At 42.7% G+C, this 19,864-nt stretch overlaps 1 protein-coding gene and 1 long non-coding RNA gene across 2 annotated transcripts; one reads left to right on the forward strand and one right to left on the reverse strand.

Moving 5' to 3' along the window:
* The first annotated feature begins 1,200 nt into the window (after window positions 1-1,200).
* Window positions 1,201-19,828, forward strand: wdp (windpipe). The gene is made up of 3 exons (XM_043414055.1): window positions 1,201-1,575; window positions 12,071-12,127; window positions 15,504-19,828. Exon 3 carries the CDS (start codon window positions 15,521-15,523, stop codon window positions 17,918-17,920), a length of 2,400 nt encoding a protein of 799 aa, XP_043269990.1. The 5' UTR covers window positions 1,201-1,575; window positions 12,071-12,127; window positions 15,504-15,520; the 3' UTR covers window positions 17,921-19,828.
* Window positions 8,210-9,491, reverse strand: LOC122407690 (uncharacterized). Its single transcript, XR_006260257.1, has 3 exons — window positions 9,460-9,491; window positions 8,627-9,384; window positions 8,210-8,538 (listed from the first exon to the last, which is right to left on the reverse strand). It is a non-coding gene; the product is annotated as an uncharacterized lncRNA (long non-coding RNA).
* Window positions 19,829-19,864: the final 36 nt, after the last annotated feature.

The raw sequence follows: 19,864 nt of genomic DNA on the forward strand, positions 1-19,864 counted from the left end.
GTGATGCAGCAGCCCGAATTCCTCGAAGGATCTCTCCGAGATCTCCTAATGATCGAATGCTCCTGGAGCCACAAGACGCCCCATTGTGAGGCTAATAATATCGTATGAGGAATTCCACGCCGAATTGAACCGCCTGCTCAGTATGTTTTTCCTTTTTTCGCTGCTATTTCGTAGTCTCAGGGAAGAAGAAGAATAAAAGTAAAATAGATCAGACGAATTCGGAAGTTTTTGAGCACTGAGAAACAAAAATTATTGATTCGATAGCAATCGATGTTATTGGAAGAGTTTTCTTCGTTAAGAGTATGGATCAGTCGACTAACCTCACTTGGAATTTTCGAAATTGAAATTCTCTGACACGGTTTGACCGATTAAAAAAAGGCTCTGTCAGCCTATGCAGAACGATGGCAAAAATCGACTGACAGAGCCTTTTTTTAATCGGTCAAACTGTGTCAAAGAATTTTGATTTCGAAATTTGCAGCTATCTCTCTCACACTCATGGTTGCGATATACCGACTGATCCATCCTCTTAAACTGCAACGTTTCCGGAGAGAACGAATCTGCAGTTTGATCTAAACTATTTTATTCGTTTAATCATGTTCAACCTTGTGACGATCCATTGGCGCCCCGTAATTTCGTTGTTCCAATGACTTTTTCCTGAGTCCCCAATGTTTTGTAAATTTGTGTTCTTGTCGTGGAAATCCGAAATGCCGAGGTTTGGGCTGCGGGAAGTATTTTTGTGACCCTGTCGCTCTTATACGCGAGGATCGAAACAATGTCAAGGAGAGTTTCGCATGCTCGGGGATACGAGTCGTTGGCAAAGCCGGATCGAGTAATTATTTCGTCAAATTCACAATAGTTTGAGGATTTATAATGGGAAAGACGCGCGAGCATTCCGCGCATTCGTTTGTTCGACGATTCGACCGGCGAGTCACTCCCTTCCGCCGCTATCGGACGATTCCGCGATTACATGCACACCTATCAGCGTCGAGAGGGAGAGCGAGGAAGAAGAAGCGGAGGTGCTGGCCGAGTGAAAAAGAGAGAAAGATGCCGCGAGTGCTCGGGGCCTTTTAGCCGAGAGACGAGGAAAAAGGTGGGGGAGCAAAGAGTTTCGAAGTTCGAAGTTGGTTTGTGACGGTGCGGTGTGTAAATGGCTCAACTGTTGGTGGCCGCCGGGATCGTCGTCGTTGAACGGGGAGTGTGCAGCCGTGCCGAGTGGCACAGTCCTCACACGACCTCAGTCCGCGATAGATTGTAATCGCGCGCGCGCGCCCGCCAAGAGACTTCGATTCGCGGCGCTCTCGATCGATTTCCCATTCGATTCTTCCTCCTCGCGATCCACGCGTGTCATTCGCGTGCGCGCGTCCGCGCTTCGCAATTGGTGTGTCCACGTTTTCACAAATCGAAAACACTTTTCGCTCAGCGCTCAATCGCAGTTACGCTCAAGTGCACCGCGGTTACGTTGAGACCAACGAAAAAGGAAGAACAAATATCGGGATTCGACGTTCCGCGTTTTATTGAAATATCCGACTGGATTTTACAGGGGAGGATTATTTATTTGGAGCTCGTAATCAAGAGGTAAGAGGCCTTATTTTTTCACCTTTCATTATCAAGTGTCCGTGTCACGTGTTTTTTCCTTCATTTTTTTTTACAAACGAAAGAAACGAGTAGCTACAAAGTGCTTCCGTGACTGTGATCGTGAGTTTTATTTTCTTCTCTACTTTTGTCTTGAATCTTCGACTATTTATTCGTCGGTTCTTGTAACTGTGTTCGTGCCTCTTGACGGGCCTTTTTTATCCGGATTTTCGCAACTCCCATCCGCATTGTTGTACAGACAGTGCGAGCAGTATATTGCTGCGAAAGGCTCAACGTGCAAAACAGCGCAGTACTTTTATATCGTAGGATATATTGCATACGCGCATTTATCTTTTCATGCAAAATTGTGGATATCATTATGTACCACGTCACGCGACAACGTCTGTGGTGAACCTGGTGGACGGGCCAAGGACTTGCACGAGCTCCGATCCACGAGACACTCGTGTAAGATGAGTAAACTCGCATACATAATCACACGTCCTTACGTCCGTAGAGTAGTCGAGTTTTTCTTTCATCGGAGTCTGGATACTAAAAACGTGTTTCAGTGCGCGGCTAAATTCTCATCGTACAGATTTAGAGGTTGGAAGCTACTCCGAAGAGCATTCGATCGACGTAATACCTGGAAGAGATTCTCGTTTTGAAAAAATCGCCTGATCAGGGGCCGGAAATACGTTTTTTTTGTTTATTTATTTATTTTTTTTTTTTCGGAGCCGCGTTCGTAGGAATTGGCTTCTGGTGGAATTGGGTCAAGGTCACGTTACGACCGACATTAATCGTGAACGCAGGACGAAAAATTATGACGACGAGACTTCCATTCCGCTGTTGTTTCGAACTGTTCAAACTTTATTTTTCTTTTGCTGTGGCCATAGGGCGAATCTCGAATGGGGTTGCGATCGATTTGATCGAATTGGGAATATTTAGCGAGTTACGCGTGGGGTGGAAGAGAGAAACGGGAACTATTCGCGTTTGAGAATACTTTTCTTTCTCGCTCCGTCCTCTCGCCCCAGGTCTCGTATCATCTTTCGCGACAAGTCGCGGTCGGTTCTCGCGATCCTGCTCCTCTGCACGGACGATCGACCGGTTCCTCGGCGAGATTCTTCACCGCGCATCGAGACACAAAGTGCATTTACGATTAAAAAGATAAATGGAACGAAATAAAAGTAATAATGACGATAAATAAATGTGAGACTCGAGTATGATGCTCAATGAAAATTGCTCAGTATCTCACGGTAACGTGACTAGAACGTTTGATCAATCCAACTCTATGTTTTACAGAAGCAGGAATCGACGATTGAAAATCATGCTGCGAATAGATACACACCGTTTTTCCATTCATAAGCAGTAAGGCTCTGCAATGAATGAGTTTGGTGAGCGAGAAAACTGCTCGAAGCATTCTCTCTCTCTCTCTCTCTCTCTCTCTCTCTCGCTTCTTCTCCATGTCTTTTTTCATTTGATATTCAATCGTTTTTTTCTCATTATTTTTACCTCTTTTACGTTTCAGTTTGATATACTGCTCAATAATAAAATTACCGAAGATCGCTAGTATAATTTCCGAATAAAAAATAGTTATTCACTGAATCATAGAGTCACTTACATTCTTGGATTATCACGTAGCACGCGAGTGTTCGACTGGTGCGTTTTTCATTCTTTAATACTCGGCCGATGATGAAGCAGAAATGTTATTGTCATATTATTCCACATGCGATTTAGCAATGTGAAAAGTCCACGCGAGTTTTAGTAATCGAACGAACATTTGGTACTTCGTACGCTATTGAAAGTCAGGACGATGAGAGACGCATTTTCCACTCTTCACTCTCTCTCAGCGCGAACAGTTTCCCATCGAAGGTTTTTTCTCATAGTCGCTGTGACATTCGAGAGGCAGAAGTGAACAAATGGTTGTCCTCAAATAAAAAATAAGAAAACACGATACGAAAATACTGGTGTCCTCTTTACAATAATTAGTTACGCTCTGTACCGAGTTCCGGAATCGTCGGTTGATACGAGGTTCGGAGTGGCGAACACCAGACTCTCCTGTTTCTTTCTAAAATTAGTCCGCATGAAAATTCTGGAAATGTATGGTCGGCATTCCTCTCCCTCCTCTCGTTCAAAGTGCTTCCAAGTTGTAGAAATTCTGAACTAGAATAGTCATGGGAAAAGATTGGTTCGTGCTCCGGGGTCCGACGATTCTGTGCACGGAAATAAATAAACAGGGAAAGAATGTACTAAAACTGAGAGAATTTACACATTTACGCTTCTTATTTATTGCACAATTACCAGTAACGTCATGGGCAATTGCTCAATGTTTTTCTAATTGAATTCAATGACGATTGAAATGCTTTTGTGTATACGCCGAGTGAACATTTCCCTTAAAAAAACAACAACAACGGCATGACTTTTTCTATAAAAGAATGAAGGGCTTAACTTTTGAAATTTACTGGTCGACCGACCGGTAGCGATCTCCTGAAAGGAGAGCTCGAAATTTGATTAAATCTTTCTTCACTTTTCGTTTCTTTTGTCGTCACTCTCGAATAATTAGCAAGCCGTGTCTAAATAATGGAAGCATGTATTTGTCTCGGGGTGTCGCAGGAGCAATGGACGATGCGTTGATGGCTTGAGAAGTGTGCTCGGGAGGTACACGCAGCAGTCTTCGGGTGACTCGGCGTCGGGCTGGATGACGCAACGGGTTAATCCGAAGATCAGGAGAGAGAAATCTGTTCGTTTTTCATTCGCGATGAAAAGAAATTAGCGTCCGTCCAAAGAAATTAAAATGGAGCGATGAGATAAAGTCGAGATACGAAAACGAGGTGGCACCAAAATCGTGAGATTACGACGCGTATCTATGTGCGGAGGATAAAAGTTCGTGAAAATATATCAACGAGGGAACCTCTGAAACGGAATCCCGTCGACGCGTCCTTGAGCATTTCGAAACTTTCGGGACGTTCAAACCGGGCTCTCGAAGCCATCTCTTCTCCTGGGCATTAAATTCGGTCACGTATAAATATTTGTGATGCAATTTCACATAGAGAAAATAAAAAACGGAGAGGGAGAGAACGGAGAGGAAGAATAAGGCGATAAGTTAGAGGCGCGAATCGCGTTCGTTGTTCACAGCACAGCACGCGTGAGCGATGATTTTATATCCTCTCGGCCTTTTTTGTTGGATTTATCAGCGCAGCGCAATGGCAAACAAGAAAAAGAGAATATCGCGGAGAAATTGCGCGAAGAGAGCAGTCGTTGTTCGTCTTTCTTCACCGAGGTCTGCGCTTGTGGTCAAATCGAATGATAACGAACAAAAAAATCCTGTTGAACAGAAGAAGAGCGATAAGAAAAAACATATCGGAAAAATGGGGCTTCGTAGGAAGATATATGAGAGTGACAAGCTCGTATCTAGTAAAATCAATAATCGCGAGGATGTAGGAACAAAAGATTCTATGGAAATTGGGTTTGTTGATTTCCGTTTATTTTAGTCAGTATTCTGGAACCACGCCACACGAATGAGCTTTCAATATTTCTGTGACTTCAAACTGCGACGATCGTTTTTATCACGAAATAACATTCCAGCTGTTGATAACGCTAAGATATTTGGAGATCCGGAAAGATTTATCAAACGAATGTATTCACGTAAACGAATCGTTAAAAAGGTGTGGTTTCCGTAAAGACTTTTCGAATCGAGTGTTTAATTTATGACGTTCTGCTGCACTTTTATTTCAAACGAAATACATTTTGATACGGTCGCTCGACTCGAGAGAGCGTACGCGTCTCAGTGAACCGAAAATCGCGAAAATTTATCGCCGAGCATTGGTCGAGAAAGAAGAACCGATCTGCATTATTTATTGGACTTGATAAGATGACTTCCGGTTTGCAACAGTAGTTCACGGATAAAACGAAATTCGATCCGAGCACATGCAACCAACGTGCCTGCTGACGTCGATGCTTCATTCTTTTGGAAATTTCAATGCGAGGAATAATTGTTTGCTCACGAAACGTGGATTTCGATCCTAAGAGAAAGATTGAGGGCGAGGGTTCAATTTTTTTCACTCATTTTGCTGACGTTATAGAAAACAAAAAACTTGCTGAGGTTGAACCTCTCACTCGTGCTTTCGATGAGAACAGTAATTCTTCATTTATCGTTTGTAGCCTCGCGATAGAAACTTTAATTTAAATTTAAAAAAATTGAAAACAGTTTAGAAGATCGAGATTCAGCGGCTGTTGGACGATTCATCACCGAAACGAACCTCCGTGCTTCGGAAGATTCATACAAGAAACCGATGTCACTATATTTTTTTTCTTTTCTAAGAGCGTCATTCATTTTTGCTCCCGGGTCGCTGTAATCTTTCGTTACTGTTGAACGTCAAAGAGCTGAAAAAACGAAGCGCGTTCGCATCACACGCATACACTCACATCTGACAATTGCGCGTTTTCCATCGATCCGTAAACTCGGAAATATCACTTGCTAGGAATGACTCGATGACGCATGTCCACGGAGCTGCGAGTCGGTACAATTGCACGTCTACGTTTGTCTTCTTTGGCTTCGACCTTTCAATGTTTCACGGTGTTCTCGAACAGGTTTTCCGAATCTCTCGAACCGTGCAACCGCGAACGAGGCTTGAGAAAAAATCTAGTTTAGTCGAAAGAGCTCAAAATGGGCTCGAATCTTGAGAATTGAACGGAAAAATTGAATCGTCGTTTCTTTCTCCGATATGAAAATACCTTCGAGTAGAAGAAAATTTGACCACGCATTCAAGCGAAGAAGATCCGCCAAAAATTGCAACACTCGTTTCTTTTTTCATTGGATCTCCGATCGTACGAAAGTGTCGCCGGTGCTGGTTATGTCATTCGACGCCGCGTTAACGTGTTGGGAAAAAGAGGGCTGGAGGGGAAGGGAGAAGAAAGAAGCAGAAGACCTTGAACCCCGGTTCACAGACCCCGATCGACGTGGCCGTTTCTCTGACGAGGAACAGCTTAGTCTCTCGTCTAGCTCATCCACGAATCTCATGCCGAATCAGGCGAATGTATAAAAGTATGTTCGAGTTTCATTGTGTTGGCTCTTAATAAAGTGCCTACGAGGAAACATTCATTGACGCCGAATGCGAATCCAAACCGGAAAGTGCTCACTGTCACATTCCTTTCGACACTGACGCGGTTTCACTAAAAACATATTTGGTATCATTTTTGGAGAACTTGTTCACGAACGAAGAGGTTCTACTGAAAAAAAAAGTTGAACTTTGTTTCTCGAGCGTCTGTTTTTTGTAACGTCTGTTCCGAGCTCGTTTTTGCTATTGAAACGAACCACGAATCGAGCATACATTCGTGTTTTGAAGACCAGGAGATTCGGCTGAGAAAAATTGATCGTCGTATTCCGGTTATCGTATGTCTTCTGTGAAATCGTAGAAAAGTCGACGGTTCTGGTGGAATATTTTAACGAGAAAAAAACAACCAAGTGTTTGCCAGTGCTACGTCATGATAAACTTGGAAATATAGTATAACACTAATGCAAATGGACTTGAGGGCTCACCGAGACTCTCGTAATTTTCTTTCCAACATTGAAGCAAGGATTGCTGCAGAGATCATGCATTTGCGAATACGGAGGAAGAGAAAGAGAGGGACGTCAGTTTCGCTTTTGGAATTAGCAATGCTGATTACCCTGCGACAGATGCCCTGTGACCCACCGAGGATTCATTTTATCTTGGCTTCATAGACCGCCACTGACAAATACCGTTGTTAACACCGCATACGTGTTCTAATCCAATTATTCACGGACGAAAATAATCGGCTATTAATAACTTAATATACGGTGTTTCCTTACATAAATTCTCAGCCAAATTTATTCGGCCCTGAATCAACAAGAATTTTGAAATACTCGTGACAAAAAGTCTCGAGGTTGATTGGTTATTTGTTCATTAAGGAGGGTGGATCGCGACGATAAAATTTTGCCATGCTAAACCATGTTAAAAATATTAAGAATTTCATAAATTTTGGTAAATGTATTGTTTTAAAATATATAAGACAATATACATTTTTTTAGATTTTTCTACCACATAGTTCTCGAGTAATTCAACACTAAAGTTCACGTGCACAAGCATGGAGTTTACATCTCGTGCATAAGAACTTCGACTTAAGGCTCAATTATGCGATAACCATGTGGTAAAAAAATTTGAAAAAATTGTATTTGTATACTTGATGCCAAATAATGTTATCACGAAATTTAATAAAATTTTGATTATTTTGATTTCGTGATCTACTCTCCTTATAAAGTAAGAACGTTGCGCATTTGAAATTGCTGATACCGCAAGCGTTGTGAGCTGAAATTTTTAGCAGCTAGTGTACCTGCTGCTGGCTACTGGCAAATCATTCTTAAGGAAGTTGAGGCATTAGAATGAAAATGATGTCACCGCTTTTAAACCGATTGCATCTTATAAAGTGAAGTGTAAAAAAAAATCAGTTAAACTTTCAGACAGTTTAGGAGCGTCGTTGCTGAGAAAAATCAATAACAATTTGGGCCAAATAACATGTAATCTTATGGAAGTCAAGACACATTCAGTGATATCTCCGTTAAAAATGATGCTAAAAATATGAAATTTTTTGGGCAACATGAGCAAGGCTTGCCGAATAATGTCAATTTTTTTCAGATTTATTAGGAGATTTGCTGAGATTATATTAATAATAATCTGTTTTTCGTGCAGTTTTTTAAGACTAGGATCGTTACTGTTCGTGTTTTCGACTGAGCTTTCACCAGTTTTTCGTCTTTTTTTCCCCAACTTTTCTTTAAAGTGTATGCAACATTGCCAAACTGTAAACTGGCCTAACTTTTGAAAGGTACAGGTCATCACTTTTGGGTAAAAAAAATGACTGTACAGCCTCAACTTCCTTAACGCGCTGTGCACAGATACAAAATGGTTTGTTGAATGAAGAAACTCTGCTTGAAGACCCACGCAGCTTGAGATACTCCTGCGAAAATGAACGATATTTCGAGTATTCTTTATTTTACGAAAAGTTTTAGAACAGTCTCAAAATAAATAAGGAAAATTTCTTTTACCGTTTTCTGAAAATAATTGAAACGCTGCGACAGTCCGCCGCAAAGGATTAAAATTGCGCTGTCCATTCGAGAGATCCGTGAGCACGCGAAGGGTTAAAGTCCGCAAATCGTATCGTCCTTAGCTCCCTCGGCATTGGCGCACAGAACGGGAGGAGCGACATTTAAGTAGTATTAAGTAACAAGGCCGTGCGCAAACTCGATACGAATCTATTTCTGTCTCCCTGTCTCGGCGTTCTCTTTTTGTCTAAACATTAATCTCGTGAGCATCAATCCACCTCTCAGCATGTAACAATTACGAGAATCATGCGTGCGATCATGCTAATGACAACGCAACGCACGAGGCTGACATGCGAGTGCGGACACCGTTGCGATCGCAGTAGCTCGTATTAGATTCACGCACAGCTTCTTTACGCACGGTGATTAACGTCAATCACATACATTTCTTCAATGTTTTGCTCGTTACGACATTATCCTTCGTCGACGTTGTTTATTATTATTTTGGCGATGAAGGGAACGAATGAATTCGTCGAAACGAGTTGTTGCGAAAGACTCTCACGTGCAATATTCGTTGGTCAAATCTCGTATGCTTATGTTGCCAGTTTGATGGGAATTCTTGCGAAAAGAAAGTGCAGGACGAGTCGTGAGTCACGATTTTTTCCCAGCTTTCATGCTCGTGTAAACACGAGAATCGCGAGAAATTATTCCTTTTTGGTCTTACGCGATATTCCCAACGAGCCGGAAACTTCTCAGAAATTCGTCTAAAACGTTAATCAAATCTTCAGCATAGTGTATATACATTTATCACCAGCTTATTTTTTGAGACACAATATTACGTTGAAACGTAGAATACGATGGAGCGTGTGCTCTCCACTGAAGAATAGGCAGCACTGGCTCACGAGGCAAACACGTGCGTCGTGCCACTATCTTTTGTTCGAGAAACATGTCATAAAAAAGAAAGGGGATAACCGGAGCAAAAAGACTGGAAGAAGTCAGGCGTATATCTCGAAAAATAGTGCTTTGTTTCGACGACTGAAAATAATGAATGCAACCTCCTTTGCATTTCGCTTTCAAATCCAAAGCTGGTCTCTCCAATCTATAGAAATATTTCGAAAAAGTAGGATAAACTGCGCGGTAAGATCTTTCGGAAAATATGGCGAGAACACCGAGGTGGCCCGTTGCTTGTCAGCAGTTTAAATTCAAATCAACATTTATTCGTCACGATAGCCATGTCGTTGGTCACGTATCACGTGCGTATAGGATTACTCCACGTTCGCAACCACGACCTGTCAATGTCCGAGAGCTCGTGCGTCCATCGCACATAGATTTCCGAACCGCACTCGATACGGATTACTAATCGTTTCGCCCGACCGACTCGCTATCGATATCTCTCGAGAAACTTCGAGTCACTTACTCTCATGTGCGATTCCATTATTTTTATCTTTTTCAAAATGACTCGTCACAGCCGCGACCATCGAGGTCTTCTTCATCTCGAATAACTCACCAATAAATCCTATACCACGAGCAAATCATCAACGAGCATCGCTCCAGTCGATACGCTTTGTAGAATCAATAAAAAAAAGTCAAACATCGATTGATATGAAATGCTCGATTATCAGTATTTGCAACATGAATATCAATGAAGCTGGTTTGACCCCTTAACAATTCTGAAGATATAAATATCGAGCGCTCGCGCTTATTGCCTCGCTTGCTGGCCTTTGAAATTTTTTATTACATTTCAGCAGTCAACTATTTGGGTTTCGGATGAATCTTCGATTTCTTCGCCAAAAGTTGGACGCTTCATCATTGTTTGCCGAAGCTAATGGATACGTCTTTTTTGAATAAATCTAGTTGAGTGTGGATTCTCAAGTATCAGGAGAATGATTGAACAATTTTTTGTGACGTAAGAAATTCAGATTCGATTAGTTTCTGACCCAGTCAGAATTCCACCTGATCTTCGACTCGATTTTCGTTGGTCAGTTCCATAAATGTAAATGAAATCATACAGCAGAATGACTGGGCGGGTTTAGTCAGCTGCGCAATATAATGCGGGGCTGCCTAACTCGACGAGTCTCTCGTCAGACACCGATTTCTCGCATCCCGTACACACATCAATCGTGTATACGAAAACGAGACTCCTCTCGAGAGGCTTTCGTAGATTTATATACATCCGTCGGTGTGCGCACATTCGACTCCGGAATGTGGAATATGGCTCGAGGGGGAGATCGCGATTCTCAATTTCGTAACGACCATTACCCGAAGACTGACTATGGATACGGATTTTAGCCATCATAATCCGTCAGACAGACAGAAATGAGTATTACTATCGATTGACTCAACTATAACGAGAACGTTTGAAAAAACACGTCCAAGACCTTTTCCCGGATGTCGAAGGTCACTCGTTAATTTCGATCTTTCAATTTTAACGTGCTATTCGATTATTAAGGTCGTCTTAATCAGGCATATATTTTAGTGAATGTCCGATGAAGAATCCTCTCTGTTGCGCTGTCGAAATTCCGTACTCGCGCGGATAACGGGACGTTGGATTTCCATAAAAACTAGAGAATCACAGTCCGTGATTGTCCAAGGAGAAGGATATGAGTATTGCTGGGCAATCGTGACTTCTCTTCAGCCCGAAGATATTTGGAGTGTCTCCCGTCCGCCGCGATGACTCTCGAGTTCGATCGCGGTTATCGCACGCGATTGAGAAACTTCCGGTACCGCGCTTTCTTCGGCAGTGCACTTTTTTCACGTTTCATCCTGACAATTAGTTGAGGTAAAGAATTAAAAGTGGGAGTTTTCTCGGAACGAATTTTCGACGGTCCAGAGAGTTTCGAGCTCGCACGTGACGACGAACTGGACCACGAGGCTCTGATCCTCGGCGTATAAAGGCGTTGGTACGGATACCGTTACGTTGGTGAGCATCGCACATGCACATTGAAAGAGTCTCGAAGCCGCACATCAACGCGTCAGCAGCGAGCAAGAAGATTGCCGGAACTGGAGGCGCGAAAAAACAACTGGACTTCTGCTTGACCATAGGTGGCACTGCGAGAGAGCTCGTTTGCGACGTCTTTGGCGATGCACGCCAGGAGCTCTTTCGAAACGAGCCAAGAACACGCGTCACGAATATCCACGAATAGTGTATATACCTGTGGAGAGCGATTTCATCTTTTACCTGCCTCAGCATCCATGTCATCCGCTCGGTTATGAGCCATTTCTATGATAAAAAACGTTTGTCGATAGCACTTTATCCTGGCTCGATAAATCAATGTTTACTGCATTTTGGAGAACAAGCTGAACAAATTCCCTGCGGCAAGCTTGAATTTCCTTTGGAATTTTCTAATTTCCTTTTAATGGATAAAACCCGAGGGGGAATCTCGTAAAATAGATAATCTCGCAGTGTCGAGATAATCATCTAAGTATTCCATGTTTTTTTATGTGTTGCAGATGCTCTCGGAGTCGCGGTGCTGCTAGCTGTCCTGACCTTGTCTGAATAAACAAAACGTGAGTTGGGCTATACTTAAATATTTGCACGTTAATTCACGAGCATACGCGTTATATTCGGCTGCATGATTCCATCGAGTTAAATGATTTCTATAAAGCAGAAGCTGCTTTTCGCAGAGTGGAAACGCACGAGCATCGCATCAACGTACTCTCGGAAAAGACACGGCGCGACTAATAAATCAAACTATATAATTATACGTTTGAGAAGAATCACAATATACGTACACTTGTAAATCATTGTGTAGCTTTACGATTTGTTCACTTTATTAAAAATCTTGACATCCCCGGGTTGATTGTTGATTTTAAATGATGCATTGACCATTTTTCAATCATCATTTCGTTCGTTTGACGCGAGTGAATGAGGAGCTGTCGGTTAGATTGAACACTTAAGATGATCAAATTCAAATATTTTTACGATGATTTTCTACCGCGATTCTTCATGCATCTTCTTCTGGACCTGCTCATTTTCAAGCTCGAATGTCAGGGTCTAGAGGAGGTTCAGAAATACATGCTTTTTTCTCAATCGCGTGAGCGAGGGAAATATTTGATATATTAGTTGGTAAGTCTATGTACCGCAAATTCTCTCCTTAATCAGAATGAAAACCCGTTTCATGCGTACACATGTAAAACCGTGTGGCGTGTACCTTCGCGATATGCGTAATCGGATATTCCGACATAACGGACGAGAGCGCTCTCTCTCTCTCTGACTTATTCTTCCTTTCCATACGACTGGTAACAGCAACGCGAAAGATCGTTTCGCTCTGCCGGTGAAGGTAATAAGAAATTCGGGAAAAAAACGTGAAAATAAAAGTTCGATGATAGAACAATTTGCTGTTGAGAGGAATAAATACAGAGGGAGAGAGCGAAAGGAGGAGAAAGCAAGAGAGAGAGAGAGCACGCGGGACGGAGACAGTTAGATAAAGGGAAAGATTTTTTTTACGTCGAGGCAAACAAAAGAGCTCGAGGTCGACGAGAAATTAACATTGGGTAACATTTCTATTGAGAGTCTGTAAAAATGTTGATTTATTTACTTTAATTCGAAATTCAATCTTTCAAGTTCAAAGAGAATTTGAACTTTTTTAAAGCCCTTAACGTTTCATTTCGTAAATAACTTGTCAACATAATCAGCTTCCAACTAACTATCGATCTATGAGAAAATATCAAATAAATAGTAATTACGCAGTTTGAATACTTTTTCGTATATAACGATGGAATTTTTTCTCTTCTCCATGAAGTTGTCGATTCCATTATAAGTGATATGTCGTCGTGGGAAGCTGGCATTTCTTATTATTTCCATATCTTATGTGATGAATTAGGCCATGTTCAATTATCTGAAAGCTCATGTTATGACAGGTGGACATACGCGCGCACACACACACACACACCCAAACATGTTCTGCAAAGATATTTGTGTGTGTGCGTGTGTGTTCATTTGGTTTTAAGGTAATTCTGCATGTACACGTACGAGCTAAAAGTTTGGGCCGCGGTGTACGATGTCTCATGGATGAAAAGGTCCTTTATTACACACATAGAAGTGGCGCTGTAATCGTCGTAACAATCGCATTCTCCAGTATTACTATGGTGTCGAGCGGCAAATGCAGTGTTTCCCGAAATCTTATTTATTGGTAACGAAAGAAGTTGAAAAGTATGGCAATTCAATCGAGAAAAGTGGTCGAACATTTGAGAAAAAAGTTTTCATGTTGTTTTGTATTGCGCCTGTCAGTTCGTCGCTCCGTACACTGTTTTTATTTCGTCACAGCTGTTTATTACTCCGTTCCGCGTCAAGTAAAGTTGCCTTCGTTCATCTCAGTCGATATCTCCGAAGCAAATGCTCAAAAATTTCCATGTTTTTTAATATTAAACCCAAAATAGTACTGAGCACACGACGGAAGATCCGTTTAGCGTCGGTAATAAAAAATGTAAACAAAGTGCCATCCCAGTGACGTGTTGGGTATACAAGCATCGCGTACGAAACGAACCATTTTTCATCGCGAATATCTCGAAAAGTAAATGGTGAATTGATTTGAAGTTCGACAGTCGGTCCGTGAAGACTATTATTACATCATATTTCAATTTCAGTGGGTTCCTAAGATTTTAACAAAACTGCAGAACCACCTTAATATAAGCTTCTGGACATTTGAAAATGCCATATTTCATGGAAGCAATGGGAAATGTCAGCCTCCTCCGACAGAATAACGTTATAAGTGGTGCGACATTGAAACAGCCCAGACTAAAAAAAAAGTTTGCATGTAGATTTTGGAAAAAGTATCCAAACTGCATAATTGCCAAATCGGGGATTAAATGGAAAATGGAGACATGGAACAATTTTATACATCATTCCGTCACTTTTTTAACTCAATTAATTCCCATTCGAAAATATGACCATCCTCCGTTATGAGGGTTTTTGGAAAGGAATTGTAGAGTTTTCCAATCGACGGAAATGTATTTTTCGAAAACGACAAAGTTCGCGGTGAATAAAAATTCGTGCTCCAAAGTCTTCGAAAATATTTTGGAGTGCTCGAAGTTACAAAAGCTATAAATTCACGCTGCAATCCAGACTGTACGGTGAGAATGACACGAGCTCAAATTATGCGAGTTCTCAGTCGGTTTGTCATAAATGGCGAGCTATGCAAAATTGTGTAAATGCCAAGCCTAAAAAATCGCTCAATGTGTACAGAATGGCTCAGTTGTAGTTGTCCCAACCACTCCGATCTTTTTTTTCTTCATGTTATACATCGCCTTACTTTGATGGGGCCATCAACGTCGCAGAACATTGAAAAAATGTAACAATTTTGTAAGTTTCAATTCCCCGATAAAAATCATAATTGCAAAGCGATTTTTTTCTTCGACCCAATGCAACAGGAAGAATATTGATAGGTATCGAAGTCGTGACGCGGATGACCAGTTCAGGTGAAAGAAAAAAATTGCGCTGAGAAACTGTCGATCTCACTAAAACGTCAAACGTGAAATAGAATTCGCGGTTTTATTCATGAAATTCTTCCATTTTCAATAAGATCGCAATCTCGGGAACGTCGATCGGAAATATATTCGAGAATCTAGCCCACAAGAGCTACATTGAAACTCGGCAAAAGTATAATAAATCCGCGTAAACGAAAATGAACTCGTTATCGCCGATAATACGTTTCGATAAGAATCCTCCGGTTGATTCAACTCCAGTCATGTACAGGCGTTTATCAATAATTTATGATCGCGAAAGCTCATCGATTCCAAAAATGTAGCATCTAAGAGATGGAAGAATTGTTTGGATTATATTCAATGAAATACGAATCGATGACAAATTGTCGATAATAGAATTTATTCGTCGGCCATTCGTGATTTTGTACTCATTCCTCTTTTTTTTCTGTCCATACCGCAGGATTGACCGGCACAAAAATGCGAGGTACAAAGTTGTTTCTCGGCCTCGCCAGCATCCTCCTCTTATCGATGAGACCCTGCAATGGTCTGTGTACATTGAAAAACGGAACGATGGCTCGTTGCACCGATCTCGAAGATGGCAGATACATCGCTATTTACGACCTCAAGATTTTGAAAGCGTCCGTTAGCGAGAAATACCTACGGCCTGACATTTTTCACAAGTTCGTTGGCTTACGAAATTTAGATCTTTCTTCCGGTGACATAGAGCAGATCGATTCTCAAGCTTTTCGCGAATTGCTTGATCTGCGGAGTCTCGATCTTTCGTACAACAATATTACCGCCGTACCATCCAAGCTCTTTGATAATTTGACGAAATTACGTCTCCTGAATCTTCAAAATAACTCCCTCATTGAGATACCGGATGCTGTGATGAGTGCAAAGGGCCTCGAGATACTCGATGTTTCGAACAACAAGATAAACGACATACCATCAAAATTGTTCGATAATTTGACTAAACTACGACATCTGAATCTTCGAAGTAACGCATTCGTCGATATCCCAACTGCTGTGACTAGCGCCAAGAGCCTCAAGTCTCTCGATCTGTCGGGGAATCCGTTGAATTGTAACTGCGCAACTTTGAAAGATCGCGACTTGCTGCTCGCTCGTAAAGTTTTTATACCAAAGACAGTTCTGTGCGCGAATCCGGCGAATCTCAAGGGTCGACCGCTTCTGAATATCGAAGCTGAAGTTATTTGCATGTTCGAGGAACAGGACAGAGAGATGCAGATGGATCAACCGGAGGGCTCGGGCGAGGCCAGCCAGCCGGTGGACCGTTCCGACAATCCGATAACCGAAGAAATCGACGAAGAGAAAGAAGTTTCTCAGGAAGTACCAGCAGTGCATTTAACGGCTGAAGAAATCGAGACACCTGCTCCGGAGAGGGCCGACGAAACGGAAAAATCGACATCGTCATCGGCGTTCAGTCCGAGCAGTTCTTCTTCGGGTTCCCCAGTGACGAACAGCCTTGAAGAAGCCGCAGCGACCAGTGACGAGTTGTTTTTCTCCGAGGACAAGGACAGACTCGCGTCATCTTCGACAATGGCGAGTACCACAGCCAGCGACGAGATCGATGAAAAGTCCGAGGAACCGGAGAAAAAAATTGTTCCCCGAGTGGGCGAAGGTGAGAAGGGCGAGGCTCGTGCAGCGGAAGGTTCCGGGGAGGAAGATGAATTGCACGAAGGTTCCGGCATCGAAGGATCAGGAACGGGTGTTCCGCACATTATTTGGGACGTGCCCGACGACGAGGTACCCCAAGAAACGAGCAGCCCTGAGCCGGAGAAGACGACAGACACCGGATTGCTGGATATGCTATGGGGCGTTCTTTGGAGCACTCCAGCCGTCCCGGAGGATGAAAAGAAGAAGGATTTGAACCCGGAGGACGAGGAATTCATCAACGTGTCATCGGAGGCGACGCCGCTCGTCACGGAAAAGGTCGCCGTCGACGAGAGGATCATTGTACCTGAGGTGGTGACAAAGAACGAGGGTGCGCCTCAGGCTGGTGCAGTCGAGGTGAACCACATTGCCGACGAGTCAAAATCAGGACGAGTCAAAGCGCAGGATGAAACGGACGCTGAAGCAACGGATGCCTCGGCGACGCGGCAGCCTAAGAAAGGAATGGGTTCGTACGTTGTGCTGGCAGCTCTCCTGGCTGTTCTCGGGGTCCTCATTGGGTTCGCCGCTTACAAAGGAGACTTTTGTCGAAAGAAGCGGAAACGGAGCGATCCTGAGAGCGGGACCGAGCTCAAGGACATGAGGAAGTCTCTTCTGGATGCTGCAAACACGAACCAGCCGAAGATAGCCTCAAACGGTAACTTGGAGAACGTGCCTCTGGTTTCGACCCCACCGCCGGACGATTCGAAGCCTGCAAGGGAGGAGCGCATCAGCGATTCACCGGACGTTTCAAGAACGAGGTACTCCGGAATGGCACCGGACGTCGTTGACCCGATAAAACCACCGAGAAAATCGTACGCACCGCATGACGAGACCGAGGGAGCAATGCCGAACGGCAAGAGTCAACAGGACTTGGCGAAATTCTCGGTTCCCGTAGCGGAAGCGAACGAGCCAGTTTGCCTCAGGAATAAGAGCGGAAACGAGCCTGTCATCAACGGCAATCGTCACGATTCTGTCTCGTCGCTCGGCACTGAGTCGCGTGATTCACCGTCGGTAAGAACGGGCCCTCGAATCTCCTCGCCGACAAACGGTTCCTACGGGACTCAGCAGGCTCTCGCGAGGCCACCGTTGAGTCCAGGAGCTCAGAGGGTCAAGATAACGCTCCAGGAAAATCCGGACAGTGTTCCAAGAACGCCGATACTAATAACGCGAACGAAAACGGGCGAGAATCTAGTCAAGACACCGTGAATAAATAATCGATCAGGCTTGTTTCCAAGCCTCGCTGTTGCTCTGTGAAACTAAAAATAAAATATGCATACCTATATATATTCGTATATATCAATATAAAATACGTATGTATTCGTATGTGAACCGTTTTATCGACGAACTTTGAGGATCTAACGATATTCTTTGTACACGCAGTGATCGCAGCATATTGAGCCTTCGACGTCCTTCAAACGGCTATCCGCCAAGTGTTCAATCCTCGATCCTACAATCCCATCATTCGTGCGGGCGTGTGCGTACGTTTGTGTGCGTGCGCGTGGGTGCATGTCAACACGAAGTTCGCGGACGCGCCAGCACACAATATGTTCCTAGATATGGGAATTGTTGGGACACTGCGACCAGCAACAAGTCGTACGAAATCCTTTTTTTACGATAGTATGTGAAAACGTAGTCGGGATGCAAACGAGTTCGAATTCGGAGCAAGCCGACGAGCTACGACGAGGAAGAAATTGTTCGAAAAGTACGAGATTTTTCAATCCCCTTCTGTCAATTCCGCCACCTCCCTGTCCCCAGTGCGAACGAACTTTTGTCGAGCCTCAGTCCACACTTGTTTGTGGGATTGAGGTAACTCATTTTTTTATATTATGTCATTTTTATAGTATCTCGATCCAGTATCGTAATTAACGTAAACGTAGTAATGTTATTTGTGTTATGTACATTATGGAGGAAGCTGCTGTGCAACCGGGGCTTGTAATGTTGAAGAATTGTTGTTTTTTTTGCCATCTATGCAGTACCGTTCAGTAATAGTAGATTGTAAGTTACGGAATGATGATTTTTTTCATCTAATTCAGAGATTATTCTTATCGTCGTGGGATAAGCCCCATTTTCACGCAGCCAGCCTCCGTAACAGACCCTGCGAGCTATTTTTCGCTCGTGGTTTAATATTTATTAAAAAGAAACACGCGTACACTTGTATATAAAATTATATTCAGTTGTGATTGTGGGGAGACTTTTGGGCGATCACGTGAGATTGAAATCGGTGCGTTGGGCAAATAAATAAATCAACGTGGTCCAACGAAGTGTCAGAGTTTTTGAAATTATGATGTTTACTGCTCTTCGAGACATATAGGACTACTCCGAGATCCATTTGACAGAGAACTCACGAATTAATAACCGTTTTCAGTGCTATTCGAAGCAATGATAGTCTGTCTCACAAGTACAACTCGATATAAGTATTCGCATAATGAATCCTTCGCAACAAGTTTAGCATTTAATTATAGTAGTTAGGCGCTCTCCTGTCGCTCGTCGCGAGCTGCATTCGTATTAGCCAACATTCCCTGATTCCAGTGCAGCTTTGCTGTACGACCGCTAACGAGCGAGTTATTATATTAAACGCGAGTGAAAGATTCGAAGAGAAGGAGAGTGTGAACGGGCCAGGGGGGAGAGGTTAGTGTATTAGCGTTACAGCAGATAATTATCATCCGAGTCTAGAGGGATCAAAGATTGCGTGTAACGAGCGTAAAAGTGTGGAGCGATTATGTGTATTTCACACGTTCGCTCAAGCCGAGAATGAATCAATTGTTTTTCCGCACGTTGAAAAGCCCGGGGCAACGCCCTTGACTTTAAGGCGATTCGGTATCATTTATTAGCATAATTTTTAATTACATAAATGAAGGCTTATATTTATTATAAATTAACCAAAATTTCATCTAGGAACGTGTAATTGTAGAAAAAAGAGAAAAATATAATTGAAAATAAAGAAAATTTCATAGCTGCGCAATCTGCTGTATACGCTGTTCGATCTCTTAATTAGAGGATAATCGATATTGATGCGACGACGGTGTGAATGATCGTAGAAATGTTTAAGAGTAGAAAGACTTTATTTATACTTTTAATCGTTAAATAAATAAACTGTGAGAAAATAAACGATAATTGTTGAGTGCTTGTTTCTTGTTGTTTAACATTTAG

This window comes from Venturia canescens, chromosome 3, assembly GCF_019457755.1.
Source record: "Venturia canescens isolate UGA chromosome 3, ASM1945775v1, whole genome shotgun sequence".
NCBI lineage: Eukaryota > Metazoa > Arthropoda > Insecta > Hymenoptera > Ichneumonidae > Venturia > Venturia canescens.

What these genes read in the sequence shown, in the direction of transcription:
- wdp (XM_043414055.1), top strand. Translation starts at nt 15,521, where the DNA reads ATGCGAGGTACAAAGTTGTTTCTCGGCCTCGCCAGCATCCTCCTCTTA.